This window comes from Falco peregrinus, chromosome 3 (genome assembly GCF_023634155.1).
Source record: "Falco peregrinus isolate bFalPer1 chromosome 3, bFalPer1.pri, whole genome shotgun sequence".
Taxonomy (NCBI): Eukaryota; Metazoa; Chordata; class Aves; order Falconiformes; family Falconidae; genus Falco; species Falco peregrinus.
The window spans coordinates 29,624,601-29,639,158 of record NC_073723.1 but is presented as its reverse complement, the minus strand read 5'-3'; the positions used below and the strand labels follow the sequence as shown (position 1 = coordinate 29,639,158).

General features: G+C 35.9%; 1 protein-coding gene across 7 annotated transcripts in view; it reads left to right on the top strand.

Annotated features, from left to right (window-relative positions):
• The window catches only part of VPS13B (vacuolar protein sorting 13 homolog B), a 478,583-nt gene that overhangs the window by 351,896 nt on the left and 112,129 nt on the right, over positions 1-14,558 (top strand). For all 7 annotated transcript variants that reach the window (XM_055800741.1, XM_055800742.1, XM_055800739.1 and 4 more), the window contains one exon: positions 8,190-8,892. In XM_055800741.1, the coding sequence (XP_055656716.1) occupies positions 8,190-8,892 (703 nt within the window). The remainder of the gene's footprint in view (positions 1-8,189; positions 8,893-14,558) is intronic.

Below are 14,558 nucleotides of genomic sequence, written 5' to 3'. Positions count from 1 at the left end.
ATATTGTAGCATTTGATTTTGGGGATAGTTCATTTAACTGTATGCTTATTTAGTTAAAGAGGCTGCAGGTAGATTCTGTATTATGAAAGTCAAGTACCAGGTTACTTCACTGCATTACAATAATGACTGTTTCCATTGTTCATACATCCTATCCTAGAAAATGATGCCTAAATGTTCATTTTGAGGCTTTGTTGAATCCTGCTTTGAATCACTGCCAGGGTGTATTTGACACTTGCTTCTGCATCTTTTCATTTATTTACGAAACACTGAATAATAGTCAATGGGAGAATATTCCAATTTACTCCAATGGGAGTAAATAATTTTGTTACACTTCTCATCTCCAGATGTCATAACAGTGAATCATCAGATATATCTGTATCTATTTGCATCTAGGAGTTCAGTGAATTCTTACTTTAAACAGTTATCACTTGAGAAAGTTTTTGATCTGTGATTGAACACCTCATAAAAAAAACCTTCAGTGTGTAGGACCCCAGATTTTTTGCATCTAAGCCCAATATTGTGGTAGGTGCCACCCAGTAGCTCTGTGATTTCCCAGGACTGGTCAGTGGCAAGACCACTTAAAAGAATCCCACTGCAGGCTGTGACATGCCAATTCCAATGGCAAACTTGTTTATACAGCCATACTGGGCACTGAATTAGGTAATTGGTCTGTCTCTGCTGTTTGAGAGCAAGCTTTCTGTTGTGAAGCCACAGCCTTAATGACTTAAAATTATAAGTCCTTAAATGTTTTTTGTTGTGGGGTTGTTTGGGTTTTTTTTTTCTCGATGTACTTAGTCACACCAGTGAATGAGAGTTAACTCAGCTTCCTGAAAGGTTCAGCTACTTTGATGAGACAAAAGTTGCTTTCTGTAAGATCAGGTCAACAGTGAACTACCATTTAGTTCAGTGTATTTTTCTGCATGAAAGTGTGACTCAAAACTGAGACTGGTAAAACTGCAGTCTTACAGTGAAATCTTAACACTGAAATGTTAGAGAATGTTGTGCAAAATCAAGCTGAAATTTCAACTACTACTTTTTAAAATGGCCAAGTGAAATATGCAAGCAACTCCCATAGAAAAAGGCTGTTTCTTGGGTTTAAAAAAAAAAAAAAGTGCGAAAATGAACAAACCCACACCTTGTCTAAAGTAAATATGTGTATTTTTTTAATCTGTATATTTTTATATACAAGACAAACTTAAAATTCTGAAATTAAATTTTAAAATTAACACCAAAAAACCTAATACTTTTAGAAAAAATATTAATGAAAAATTACTGTTGGACAAGCGACTTTGCCAGATTTCAGCCTGCTCTTTTTAAATTAAAAACATTTCTTTAGAAAAAAAAAATTGAAGCACAAAAGTTTCTTATTGGCCTTTCATAGGGTAGCAATATAAACATACTGTTTATATTAAGATTAAAAAAAATAATTCTGTTGTGTTAGAAAGGGTTTAGCATTTGCATATACCCATGTTACAACTGGAACATTTAGCACAGCTTTTATTTATGAATATTTGGATCACAGTTTAACAAGATGAAGCCTCTCACTTTACTTTTGAGGAGCTGGAAAAACATTGCATAAAGAAGCTGAGTTTGTATTGCTTCTTGCTATCACATCTTTCACATAATTCCTGAAGTATTGTGAAAACTACAATTGAATTCCTGTCAGGAGTATTTCTGTAGGTCTGGGAGCTCATGTACACCGCTACACTGCAAATTGGTATCATTTGTTTTGCAGCAAATTTTGGTTGAAACGAAAATTCCTTAGTAGAAAAAAATATATTTGACTTTTATGTGAAATAAACTATTTCAGACATTTCTGATATTTTTGCTGCCTCATTTTGGCTTGATTTAGTAGTTTCCTTTTTGAAGGATAGCATTGGATTCATGTTATACAGAACTCTTTCTGCAGTTGGATTGATACAGGTAGAAGCAAGTCTGTCTAGATTAAATTGTAGGACTGAAGTTTTAATTTAAAATTTAGAGAAACTTCATTAGACTGGAAGACATAATTTAGCAGTCTGATATGCTTGTATGTATGTCTTTTATTATATTTTCCATGTAAGATTAATATGTCAATTTAACAAAATTTTCATAATGGTCAGAATTTCAGTCAATCTTACAACTCATGTGCAAAGCAAAATAAAATTGGTTTAGTTGAAGTGTTCAGTGGAACAATGTAGCAAACTTTGGTTAACCAAGAAAAGTTTTTTCATAAAACAACGATACATTAAATAAATTTCCAAACTGTTGAAGGCTTTGATGGAGTAGATTAAGTACTTAGAACAAAGCCAGAAAAAAACTATGCAGTGTTTTCTTTGTAATTCCAGTTTAAGCACAACGGGGAGGGGAGGGGAAAGGAACATATTCCTTTTCTGTAGCTGTTTGTGCGGTAGGCAAGATTTTTATTTCCATGAAAATATGACTACTTTTTAGCAAATAAAACTAGGTCACATGCCACAGTAACAGAGCAGATGTGATTGGCACTTTGATTCTGTGGTTTCTCACTTGTGACTCTTTCCATACGTTATGTAATGTGAAGAATGATCTCATGATTGGCGGAGGGGTTTTGATCAGTTAAGGAACGGCTGTGCAGAAGGCTGGAAATTTTACTTCAATAGTGTTATTATATAACCATAATTAATATGAGAAGCTGGAAAAATTAAGCAGATGTAGATGCTTTTGATCTAGAGCAGTTGTACTTCCAAAGATTATGTTGCTTACAGTTATTAAATAAAGAATTATCCTGTAAAGTATGAGAAAAATAGAAATGCTTATAGTGAAATTTGCACATGCTTACATTTGTTGTTGAAAACTCTTGAGAGATTAAGAAAGTGAAAATATAATGAAAAAATGTTGCCAGTTGTAAAACACCTCTCTGAGATCTGGAAAATGTGCTAATTATTAAAGTATTAGGTTGTATATTTACCTGGATGGTTTTATTGCCTCACTTTGTGGGGTGAAAACTTTGAAGACACATCTCTACCCTCTACGTACTTGTATCAAGAATGGAAAATAAATGTTACCTGGTTAAGATCGCAGTGAGCTCAGATGGGACTACTTGCCAATTTTGAAAAGCAAATATATTTATTTACTCTTGATTTTATGATGTACATATCTGTGTGTGTTCTACAGGACATGCTATTTCCAGGCCCTTCTACTAGATAGATGTGTCATATGCCCTATTGAACCCAAGGGGTTAAGCTAGTAAAGTTACCTATCTCAACATGAAAAGGAAGAATTAGCCACAGTTCCCAAGCTACTAGTGTAGCTTTCAACACCTTTTCTATGGTCTCTAGTATTGATAGGATATATAACTGTGAAAGGACAAGAAAATGCACTGAGGTGATCTAAGAAGTAAACTGTCATCTTGACATGCTTTTTCTAAATATTGAAAACCTTTCCATATTGCAACTCATTCTGAGAGTGAAACTGTAGAATTCCTCTGATTTAAGTACCATCTGGTTATGCTCAAAGCTTTAAAGCTATTATCTCAGCATAAAATTTCAGCATCCTATACTTTTTTCTTCACCAAACTATCCATTTTTAAGCCACAAATATTTTTCCAGTCCTTTTAGATTTTATCTTAAAGTATATTTTAACAGTATTTAAATAGTTCTTAAACAATAACAATTTATCTTGATAGATGACATGCTGTGTTTTTTCATTTTATTTTAATTAGCCATTGTGGAACCAAATTCCCTTTTGTTTTATTCCTTTGAATACTGTTTAATTATAGTTATCATGCCAAATATCTTAAAGGTTATTTTACCAATACAGTTTCATTTAACATAAGCCATGTGGAATCAATAGTCCTGTTTCCTAAAGTGAATGCTTGGAAAATCTTACATTCATATGTTAAGAGTACACATCCTTTCCTCATTAGCTGGAAAGTACAGGGATTTTGGCACAGGTTCTGTGTGGAAGCATTGTGCAGCTTTTATATGGATTTTGTTTTTAGCCTTTGATGACACTGTTTAGAATAGGAAGTATCTAATAAGTAAAGCATTTTGTCTAATGTGCTGCCAGTGTGTTTAATATATGCCTGGAGGTCTGAAACATTATCTTCTCCACTACAGTAATATGCATTTAATTCTCTGAAAGCAGAAGGTCGAACTTTTAAAAGGGACTCAAAGTACATTTTCAACTAAAATAATTTAAAACACATGGGATAGCGGACCAGAGTAATGTACAGTTGGTTTTTATGGTTTGATCATGATCATGTTAATGCACACCAGTAGCTAATTAAAGAAAACTTTTATTGTTCATTTTAAATGGGTTATGTAAAGAGTAAGAGAATTGATATAATACAGCCCAATGATAAATGTTACCATTATATTTGCTAACAGCAAGCTGATATTGCTGTTCTTGACATCTTTAAAGTATTGGCCCATTTATTCCATAATAAAGCGACGAATCTTTCTAGAGTTGTTATACTGAGAGTCATTCTCTCTCATCTCCTTATCCCATTAGAGAAATACCTAAATAATTCCCAAGTTTATTACTAGATGCATTTTCTGTTAACTGTGAAACTTGATTGGAAGGCTTGATGCTTCCTGAACTGAAATGGATGCAAGAAGTTCCAGGGGTACTTCTGCACCTTTATTTTGTACTGAGTTGTGTTATATAAAGCTGTCTTGCAAATCATTGCTCACTTGTTCCAACCTTTAATAATATATGTTGTAAGAGTATACGTAAGTCAAAGTTTCATGTGGAACCGGGTGGCATGGAAAACCGTAATAGGATATGGTGTCTTTCACCTTTCGGGCACTGGTTCATATTCCGTACTGCTTAGTACTGAGCAGAAGTTACCATCTGACTGCTGTTTGGTGACCTGCGTGATTTGATTTGGAGTCTCGGTAAAGTTTCTGTAGTCGAATGTCCGCATAACAGGAAACTCAGCAGTTGGGACCAATTAGCACCCTTGCAGCAGTCTTCACAGAGAAACTATAGTCTGAATGGGGGTGAAGGCAGAGCTACTTTCTTACCTTTCTTGAGGTGCTTTTTGTAGAGCAGCACTTTTAATAAATAATTAGAAGAAGAGGCAGAACAAAAGAACTAGGCTTCATGTCAAATCTATTTAGAAGAGAGGATCTGGTTCAGAAACCAGAAGCACTGTGCTGTCTCACTCCACTCTGTCATTCACATGCAATGCTTTTCGTCCTGGAAGATTATAATTTAGTAGATGACATTGTCTTTTCAGTCCCTCTAGCCAAGTCAAGCATAATCTAAATGTCAGGTAGCTGTAGAAATTTCTGCTGCATAGAGGAGAATAAGAGAATACCATGTGGTACCCATAAGAGCATCATTCACTACAGAACAATGCTTTCAAAAAAGATTTTTCATCAGACTGAACTGTGCTGTGGAGCAATTAAAGATTGCCAGGTTTAGCAGCATATGCTTTCTACTTTGTTTCAGGCAGCATTTCCATGAAATGATATGGCAATATTGTTTCTCAGCTTCATCCTTTCTGCCTTCTGCTTGCCCTCAACACAGGAGCAATAAAATGATCTATACCATTTTTTTAAAGTACCATCAGTGCAGGATATGGGCAAAGGACTTTATAGTTTACCAGACAGAGAGGCTGAGGTGTAAATAGCCTAACTTTGCTTGGCTATCAGGAGGAATCAGGATTTTTTGGCTCACAATGTAGTAATTCATTAAAATGGTCCTAGTTATTTTTACAGAGGCTGCATTAAAAGTGGTATCACATTTACAACTCAGTGATACGAGTCTGCCATAGAAATCAGCCGCAAGGAATTTTATTGGTTATTTGAAAAATATGTACATGAGTGAATCTGAAAAGATTGTAACCAGAACTGGCAAAAACCCTTTCAAAGAAAATCTCAGCTAGTTAATGGTTCTGTTTTAGCATTTCCTCTGTAATACTTTTTTTCTAGTATGTTCTTTGCCTTAAAGAAAAGGAGAGGGGGTTGCTCCCTTTGTTTCATAAAACACAATATAAAGGAACCTTTTAAAAAACTGCTTTTCTTTAACTCCCCGACAGCCCAATTTCTGCAGTATATGTAAAATCTATTAATGATAACACATAAAGGCCAATATTTGAAGAAATTCAGTAATTCGCTGTCCTTCAATCCTTTAGTTAAGTTGCTGATAAGTTTTCTAAGTACTTTTAATTCTTTATTACATTTTTCAAGAGGAAGTTAAGGTATGGTTTGCCCTAGTTTGTATCTCCCTTGTCAAAGATTCACTAGAGTGGAGAAGATAAAAAGAAACTATTGAAGTAGGTCCTGGAATAAAGAAATGAAATAATTGATTCAATGTGCAGTGGTAGCCAAAAAACCCCAACAAAATATGGGACATCATCAGGATGGAGACTGAGAACAAGACAGAAGGCATCATTTTACTGCTACATAAAACCATAGTGATCCCACTTCTTGAATACTGTGTAGAGTGCTCAGGAAGCGCATAGTGGAATTACAGAAGTAGAGAAGGAAAGCTAAAATGATCAAAGGTGCTGAAGCAGCTTTTTTGTGAGGAGAGACTAAAAAGGTTTGGATTTCTGTGTCTGGAGAGAAGAAGGCTGAGGGGGGCTATGATCAAAGTTTAAAAAGTCATAGCAACAGTGATAAAGCTGAATGTGGACCTGAACTTTCAAATCATGCACTACAAGAGATCAGCGAAATGCAATGGCACTTTGTTTTAAACCAAAGGCAAGAAGAAAAAGAAAAAAAAAAAAAAAAAAAGGAACTTGCTGCCTCAGAAGGTTTGGAGGCCAGACACTGTCAGGATATTCAAAAAGAAAGTGGATGAATTAATGGACAAGTCTAGGCATGGTTACTAAAACAACTACACAGGTACGTACCACTGGCATTGCAAATGCAACAGCTGTGGATGCCTGGGAGGTAGGAGAGAAACAGACTGTTGGAAATGGCCAGGATCCGTGGTGTCTCTCCACAGAGTCTCCTAGTGCTGTCAAAAACAGCGTATTGGGCTGGATGGGTCACAAGTCTGATTGAATTGGGCATTTCTTATGTTAGCTCTTGTATGGAGCCAAGCAGAAACACTTCTGGGCAGCGCAGGTGGAAGAGTTAGTTACACTATGAAAGCGATACAGGGTGAACGCAAGACTCTAAACTCCATATGAATCCACGGAGTTAGCCATATATCATTATAATTATTATTTTTATTCTTGTTTAATTTTCTGCAGGGTTTTTTTCCCAAATATTTTAGCATATGCTCCCCACCTCATCCTCAAGCTCTTTGTAGGATTTGTACTTGTTTCATAAGCAGTATGGAACGTGTTTTCTTCCTGAAGCACTTCCTTGTCTTGGATATCTCTGTATTTTGACTCAGTACTATGTGGTCCCTGGACACAGCCTTGCAATTTTTTGTTTCACACTTGCATTTCCTGTGATAGAAGGAATGTTCTTTTTTCTGTTTGAGTGGTGTATGTTATATTTTTTAAGTATTTCTATATGAAATGATTTCTCATGTGAAAGCCTGTGAATATCACTGCCAGGACCGTATGTAGCCGTGGTGAGCTTTGGTAAGCTAAGAACTTGTACCTAGTTGCAGAGCCAGTCTTTAGATAGCAATGATGTTTCCTTCAACTTTGGTGTTTTATATAAGGCACCTGTCATTTCCATGACTCTTAAGAAAAATATTTTTTCTATAACATAATATTTATACATTTCAGCGTACAGTTTCCATTTAGTCTTGCTGTGATTTTGCAGTAGACTAATATTACATTTTATTTCATCTAATCATGGTAAAATATTTTAGCACAAAAGAGGACTTTTTGAGTATCCATCCTCAAAACTGGAAAACAATTCTGACCAGACTTTTTATTTACAATGCATTATTTCACAGAGAGATGGTTTTATATGAAGCCATAAATTTCTTGCAGATTCTTTAGAGTTTAAGGAAAGGGTTTAAATTAAAAAGAAAGAGGTAGTTTAAGCCTAGAAATTATTACTCCTTGTTTGGGTTTTTTTTTTTTCCTTCACATGTTCTTTTGGCAATTCATCTGTTGTGAGTCATCATTTCATTGGAACAGACACCTGCTGTGTTTCCATGAGTGATTACTGTGTTAAAGTTAGCTTGGCAGATATTTTCTTTTATAATTCTCTTTTTTGACATCATGTTTATATAGTGATTGTTTGCTGCCACTGAAATGGAAATAGTTGGGATATGGATATCAGAAGGTAATATAATATTTTCCTTTACAGGTTTCCAAACAGGAGCAGAAAAGAATGGATGTGTCTGATGGAGGAACAGTTGAGACTTCTTCCCGTTATAGTGGCGCACAGGACAGTGGAATTGGCAGTGACAGTGTTAAGATCAGAATTGTTCAGATCGAGCAGCACAGTGGTACTAGCCAGCACCGCATTGCCCGTCCTTCCCGCCAGTCTTCCATTGTGAAGAATCTCAATTTCATTCCCTTTGACATTTTTGTTACAGCAAGTCGCATCTCCTTGATGACTTACTCATGCACTGCCTTACCTAAATCAAAATCAGTACAAGATCGGAAAGATGGTGAGAAAATAAGCAAAAGCTCCTTAAATCTTCCAGAAGCAGGCTCAGGTGGCAGCCATGGTACCAAGAAGCCCAGTCAGCCATGCATTTCCTCCGTCACAGCAGATGATCTTTTGAACAGTAACATTCCTATGTCTACTGGGAGAAAAACGGGTCTTTTGTCACTGGAAAGTCTGCATGCTTCCACAAGATCGTCTGCTCGACAAGCCCTGGGTATAACTATTGTTCGGCAGCCTGGCCGCAGGGGAACAGGGGACATAGAACTGCAGCCGTTTCTCTACCTCGTGGTGTCACAGCCCTCTGTGCTCCTGAGCTGCCACCACAGAAAGCAAAAGGTAGAAATATCAGTGTTCGACGCTGGTCTTAAAGGAGTATCCTCAGACTACAAGTGTACAGGTAAAAGCATTTAACATTCACTCCTGGTGGTAACTGCCAAAATAATTGCGCATCTCAAAGTTACTAGAGTAGTGGAAAACAGCTAGAGAGACTTCTAGGGCATCTTTGAAAATCAATTGGTAAATAGACGTATTTTTAGGCTTATACCCCACAGCTGAATCAACTTAAGTGTTAAAATTGTTTGACATTAATTAAGATCTAACCTTTTAGCAGCTAGTTCTTCCTGTTCTTCAATATTACTTTCTCATTACCAGATTGCGATAGGGCTTGTTGTATTAATCTGATTTCTCAATGTTTTCTAAGGAAGTAAGTGTTGTAAGCCATGCTGATTTCATAAAAAGCATTTTTTATGACTGAATATCACAATGTTTTCCTATACTAGCCTACTGATAAAATTTAAAGATAAACATTGCAGAAGCAGTGGGTGTTTTGATCATAAACTGTAAGAAAATTACAGTGATCTTCCAAATGGCATCTAATGATGTCATGTATTTTAAGTTTTCATTCAGCTGAGTAATAGGGTTTTGCAAGAATTTCCTTCTCTTAATGAATGGCTTTTTTTCTTTTTTCTTTTTTGATTTCATATGGAAAGTTTATAATAAGAAATATAGGAATAACTGTTCAGTATAAAAAAATCTGAATTTTCTTTTTCTGTCTTGCCTGTACTGCTGAAGAGAGAAATCAAAGTATTGCAATTCATTTGTCTGGCAACCACTACTGAGTATAAGAATTTAATGAGATACATTATTACAGAGTGTTACCCCAAAAAAACTGTAAATGAGGACATGAAGATCTGCAGTGGGGTTTTAAATTGTTCACTGATTGAAAGCTGTAGGTAAAAAACATTGCTTGTTTTTTCTTGCCAGTGTTCGTTCATACAGTCCAGTAGTTGTGGAAAGTGGCATGGTTTTTTGTGCATCTATACCAAATCTTTAATGAATGAGATTGTATCTTTTGAAAATTGTCATCAAAATGGTGTGCTTATGCAAAAGACTAAAAATTCTGGGTTTAATAGATCTTTTTCAGAAATCTGAACTATGGTGGAATTTTTAAGAGGGCTTAAACGCTGAGGAAGATTAGAAAGCCCAGAGAGTAGATAATTAAAACAGGGAGAAGATTCATTCTCTGCCACATATTCTTTTATCATTCTTCCATTTTCATATTTTTCTGTTGTTGCAGTCCTGTCTAAAAAGAAACACAGCTGTGTCACAAATTTGATTTACTCCAGGTTCTCATGTATGTTTGTTAAATATTATATAAGATGTAGTCATTGTAGCAATTAGTATGAAAATAATTTAAAAATCAATTAACAAAGCAAAGATTGGAGGAGAATTGGAGTAGTTTTAAGGTAAAGATCACAACCTCATTAACCTAGTGTTTTGGAAAAAATGCAGTAAGGCTTATTCATTTCTCATGTCTGAGACTTTCAAGTGTGTCCTTGTACAAGCTGCCACCATGTTTCCAATAAACCGGATAAAGTTCTCTCCATTCTGCCCATACAACTAATTTCAGAAGTCTTTCACCGTCTTCATTGTTTAAAGGAGCGATTTTAGAAAACACAAGCTGTAATAAGGTCTTCCTATAAACTGAAAGTGGATCAGAGAGTACAGAAGAATGTCAAGAAGTTTAAATAATTAAGATAGTAGGAACATACAGCCCGAGAGATTCTCAGTCACCAGCAGTTGTTTAACTGAGACACAAAGAGATAGTCTTGGAGGATCAAAGATTAGCTCTACATGAGTCTTATCCTTTTCTTTGGCTTTTTGTTTCCATGTCAGGCAAAGGTAAAAGAGTATGGAGGCAGGAGTGATGTTATGTGAAGGCAGAAGTTCTGATCTCATGCTGCTGCTTTGTGGGTAGTATCGAGTACCCTACTTGCGTATCAGAGTTCTGTGCTTGTTACTGAAGCATTAGGGCTCGTGCCAAAGTTCTAGTGCCTAAAACCAGCATCCTGAATATATTAATAACTTAATAAAACTAATCCACACTTCAAGTCACACACTAATTCACACAGCAAAATAGATAGTATAAAGTTTTTATTGCCTCCTGTTTAGGAAGACCTGCTGTGTTTGTAATTGCATCGTTCAGGATTAATATTGTCATACCACTGTAGTAACATGTTAGTTTTGGAAATTTCCATTTTTTATTTCTAGCACCTGTATTTGAGGGAAAATAACCATGATCTGTTTTATGTATATGTGTGTGTACATATATACACACTCTATAGATTGCATATCATATAGTACAGCATCAGCAGCTTTGCATGGCATTTTCTTTGCTGCTGCAGTTGATGTCTTCACTACACCAACTTTTTTTGATGTTGTGACTATTTGCTGACAGTTTTATCTGAAAGATGTATCATCCAAATTAAGAACAACATGAAGTTTATTTGAAAGAAATAGGTTAACTTCTTTCCCTCTATACAATAAGTGTGCACTATATTCCTATATTTCTCTGTATATCAAGGACTGGAGAGTGGGAAGAGGGCATAAATGACGTTTAATTTACAGTGAGTGGTGCTAAAGAGCATTTCCAGTTAGACTCTCTAGAATACTGCTGCTCTTGTGTCTATATGTATGTATGCAATGCTTTTTCCATTATCTAAGATAAGATGGGGAAAAGGACACAAGCTAAATATAAAAGCTCTATTTTAACTGGAATATAAGAGCTGATGTAGCATTTTCCCCCTTTAAAAAAAAAAATGGAAAGAAAAAAAAGCTTCAACAGTGGGACTAGGCAAGCAGGACTGATGAAAACACTGTGCACATTACATCGCATGATGGAGACAGGCAGCAGCACAGCAGCAGCTCAGAAGGTCAGGCCTATAACAGCAAATTTCATCACAGCCTAAAAATTTGAGACTTTTCTGGGCAAAAGGAAAAATATGTGATGTTTGTTAAAAAGTTTTATTGGTACTCCTATGGGGATGGTTTCTCATTACTTATACTAATATGATTAAGCTTACATAGTTAAGCTATATATGGGATATGTAGATTAGATCCAAAACATGCTAATAAAAACTGTCATTTCATATCGTCATTCTGTGTTTATATATTCACACCATATATGCTGCATAGGAATATTTTAGGAATGCTTTAAAGCATGTGGAAAAATTGTTTTGAATCATTTGTGTAATTCTGAAGACTTTACTATTAGTTCAACAGTAGATTCAGATCTTATGAAAAATTGTGTTATGATTTCTTACGGCTTTTCTAAAAGAAAAAATCTAGTTCTGAAATAACTTAAAATCTTGCAAGGCAAGAAGAAGCAAATACAAAATTCTCTGGTGAAATTAGGGAAGTCTTATTTTTTGGTGAATGTTCATTCAAAAAAGACATTTAGTGTAAAGAAAAGCTGGTAGAAATTTGGATCTAGTTACATATCCCATCCTTAATCTCCTGTTACTGTATTTCTAAGAAATACATTGTTCACCTGTAAGTCAACAAAGAATACTCTAGAATTTACAAATGCTTCTGACAGGTAATTAGATGAGAGTCTGTTTTATGAAACTTTGAATAAAACAGGGAAATTGTCCTGTAAGACCGCACCAGCATGAATTTTAAAGATAATAATAGTTAATCCTGGGCTGGTGACAAAATTAAGCTTACCGCCTTATGATGGTTTAATGCTTTGAACATGTGTAGAAATAATTTTTTAATATTTTTGTGAAATCATATATATTTCATTTGGGACAAGGCTTTTGTTTTTATTTTGGAAAGATTTCAAGTTAATAGAGCTTAAAATTCAGATCTTGCACATTGAGCTATCACTTTTTTTGTGAGTGGGCGTTGCACAGTGGCTGAAACGCCAAACTTCATCCAAAGAATTTGGCTTCTCTGACACTAGCAGTGTTATTTTTTGCTTGCTTCCTGAAACATGAAATAAATAAGAACTGCAGAATAAAATAGAAATAAATAGGCTATTTAAAACTAAAGTATGGTTACTATGTTAATTAGCAATTAGCAGCACATTTCCATCAGGCCAGTGTCTGTATGTGGGAGCATTTACCTGCCTTGGAGCTAAAGACCTGATGGTTGTGCTTTCAATTTCCCCAGTCCTTCTGTCCAACCAAGTCCACTGGCAAGTCACTTTGTAGGAAGAGACGACTTCCTAGGTTATTAAAATGTTGGCTCAGTTTTATTATGGTTGTGCTAAACTGCTTTGTTTGTGGTTTTAATTATTTTCGTAATTGAACAGTTTGATAGTAATTATGCTACTGCCAGGTATAGGAACTTCAAGTCAAAATAAAATTAATGGAATAAATATTAACTGCTTTATAACCACCATTAAAAAGACTAGTTGCTCCCTCCGTTTATTTGTAAGATTCTATATAAATAGCCTGAGACACTAAAAAACAAGCTTTTTTTATTCAGTGCTCATCCTACATTTAATAAAAAAGCATCTGCTAACCGTTAGTTTTTGCAACAGAGCATTGGCCATTTCCACTTAAATAAAAGTGGGTGCAATTGTTTTTAATGTAATCTCATAAGCCACTTTTATAAATATTTTTTTAAATCTTTATTTGCTTTGTTTCAGGTAATGTAATCCAGATACAAAATTGCCTCATTTCCTGACCATTGTGCTCTGGGCATTCTTGAAAAATCTTTTTTCTATTTGTTTGTTTGTTTACTTTCAGAGAGGAGGTTGTGTTGCTTGGTTGTTTTAAGGGAGAGAAAATTTCTCAGTAAATATCTGTTATGCATGGAATTTCTTCAACTTCCGCCAGTGAAGCATTTGCAAAAATCAGGCATTGTGAGGCCATCCAGAATTATTCTTGATTTTTTTTTTTATTATTTTTTTTTTACACCCACGCCTTTGATGGCAGGGGGTCCATGAAGAGCAGATGCAGTAGCTAAGACCACATGTAACCTCTGATCTAATGGAAAGCCCAGGCTGCATGGAGAGCAATGCAGGCTGGCTCTGGCAGGAAGTCTGATTCACTGCCTCTCTGTCAGTCTGTGCTTCCTACAAGGCAGAGAGAGGATTTAAGGCTGTTCCCTTAGCATAGCATTGAGGGAGTTTTGCTGGAGTGTCACCTGTTCCCCTCTGAGTATATTTATTGTCCAGTACATCTGCATCCATGGATGTGGGGGGTGCAGCCCCCACCCGTAAAGACAAGCTGGCCTGGGAATGTACATTCTTCAGGTTACTGTAAGTGCTCATTTTTTAACTTCCTGACACAGCACTTGTGAGTACTCTAGTAGAAATGTTTTCCCACTTGTGTTCTTTAAATTCCAGTGGAAACCATTTTTAAACAAAGACCAAAAGTTCCACTTCAGAGTTTGAAATGCAGAGATGATTGCAGTATCGTACTGGCTTTTAAAATTGACTGCAGACCAAAATATGATTCATCCATTGAAATAAAAGCATGTTGCAGAACTCATTTGGTCTGGGTAAAGTTCCAGCTGAACAGGCCAAGTTGCTGTCCTGTGCACACGCTCGGTAGCCCCATCACTCCTGCCTGGCAGCTGTTGGGGTGCTGTGGATCACAGATTCCCCCCTATTAATGCCTCCCACAGGCTATGCCCCCCTGAGCTGCCCTGGCTCTCAGTTGCAAACTGGAAAAAAAAGCACATTCTGGAGAATGAAAATCTTCAAGATGTGAAATTTCTCCTGCCTCCCTCCTTTCCTTCCCCTTACTCCTCTTCAGAAGGTTGGGGTTTGTG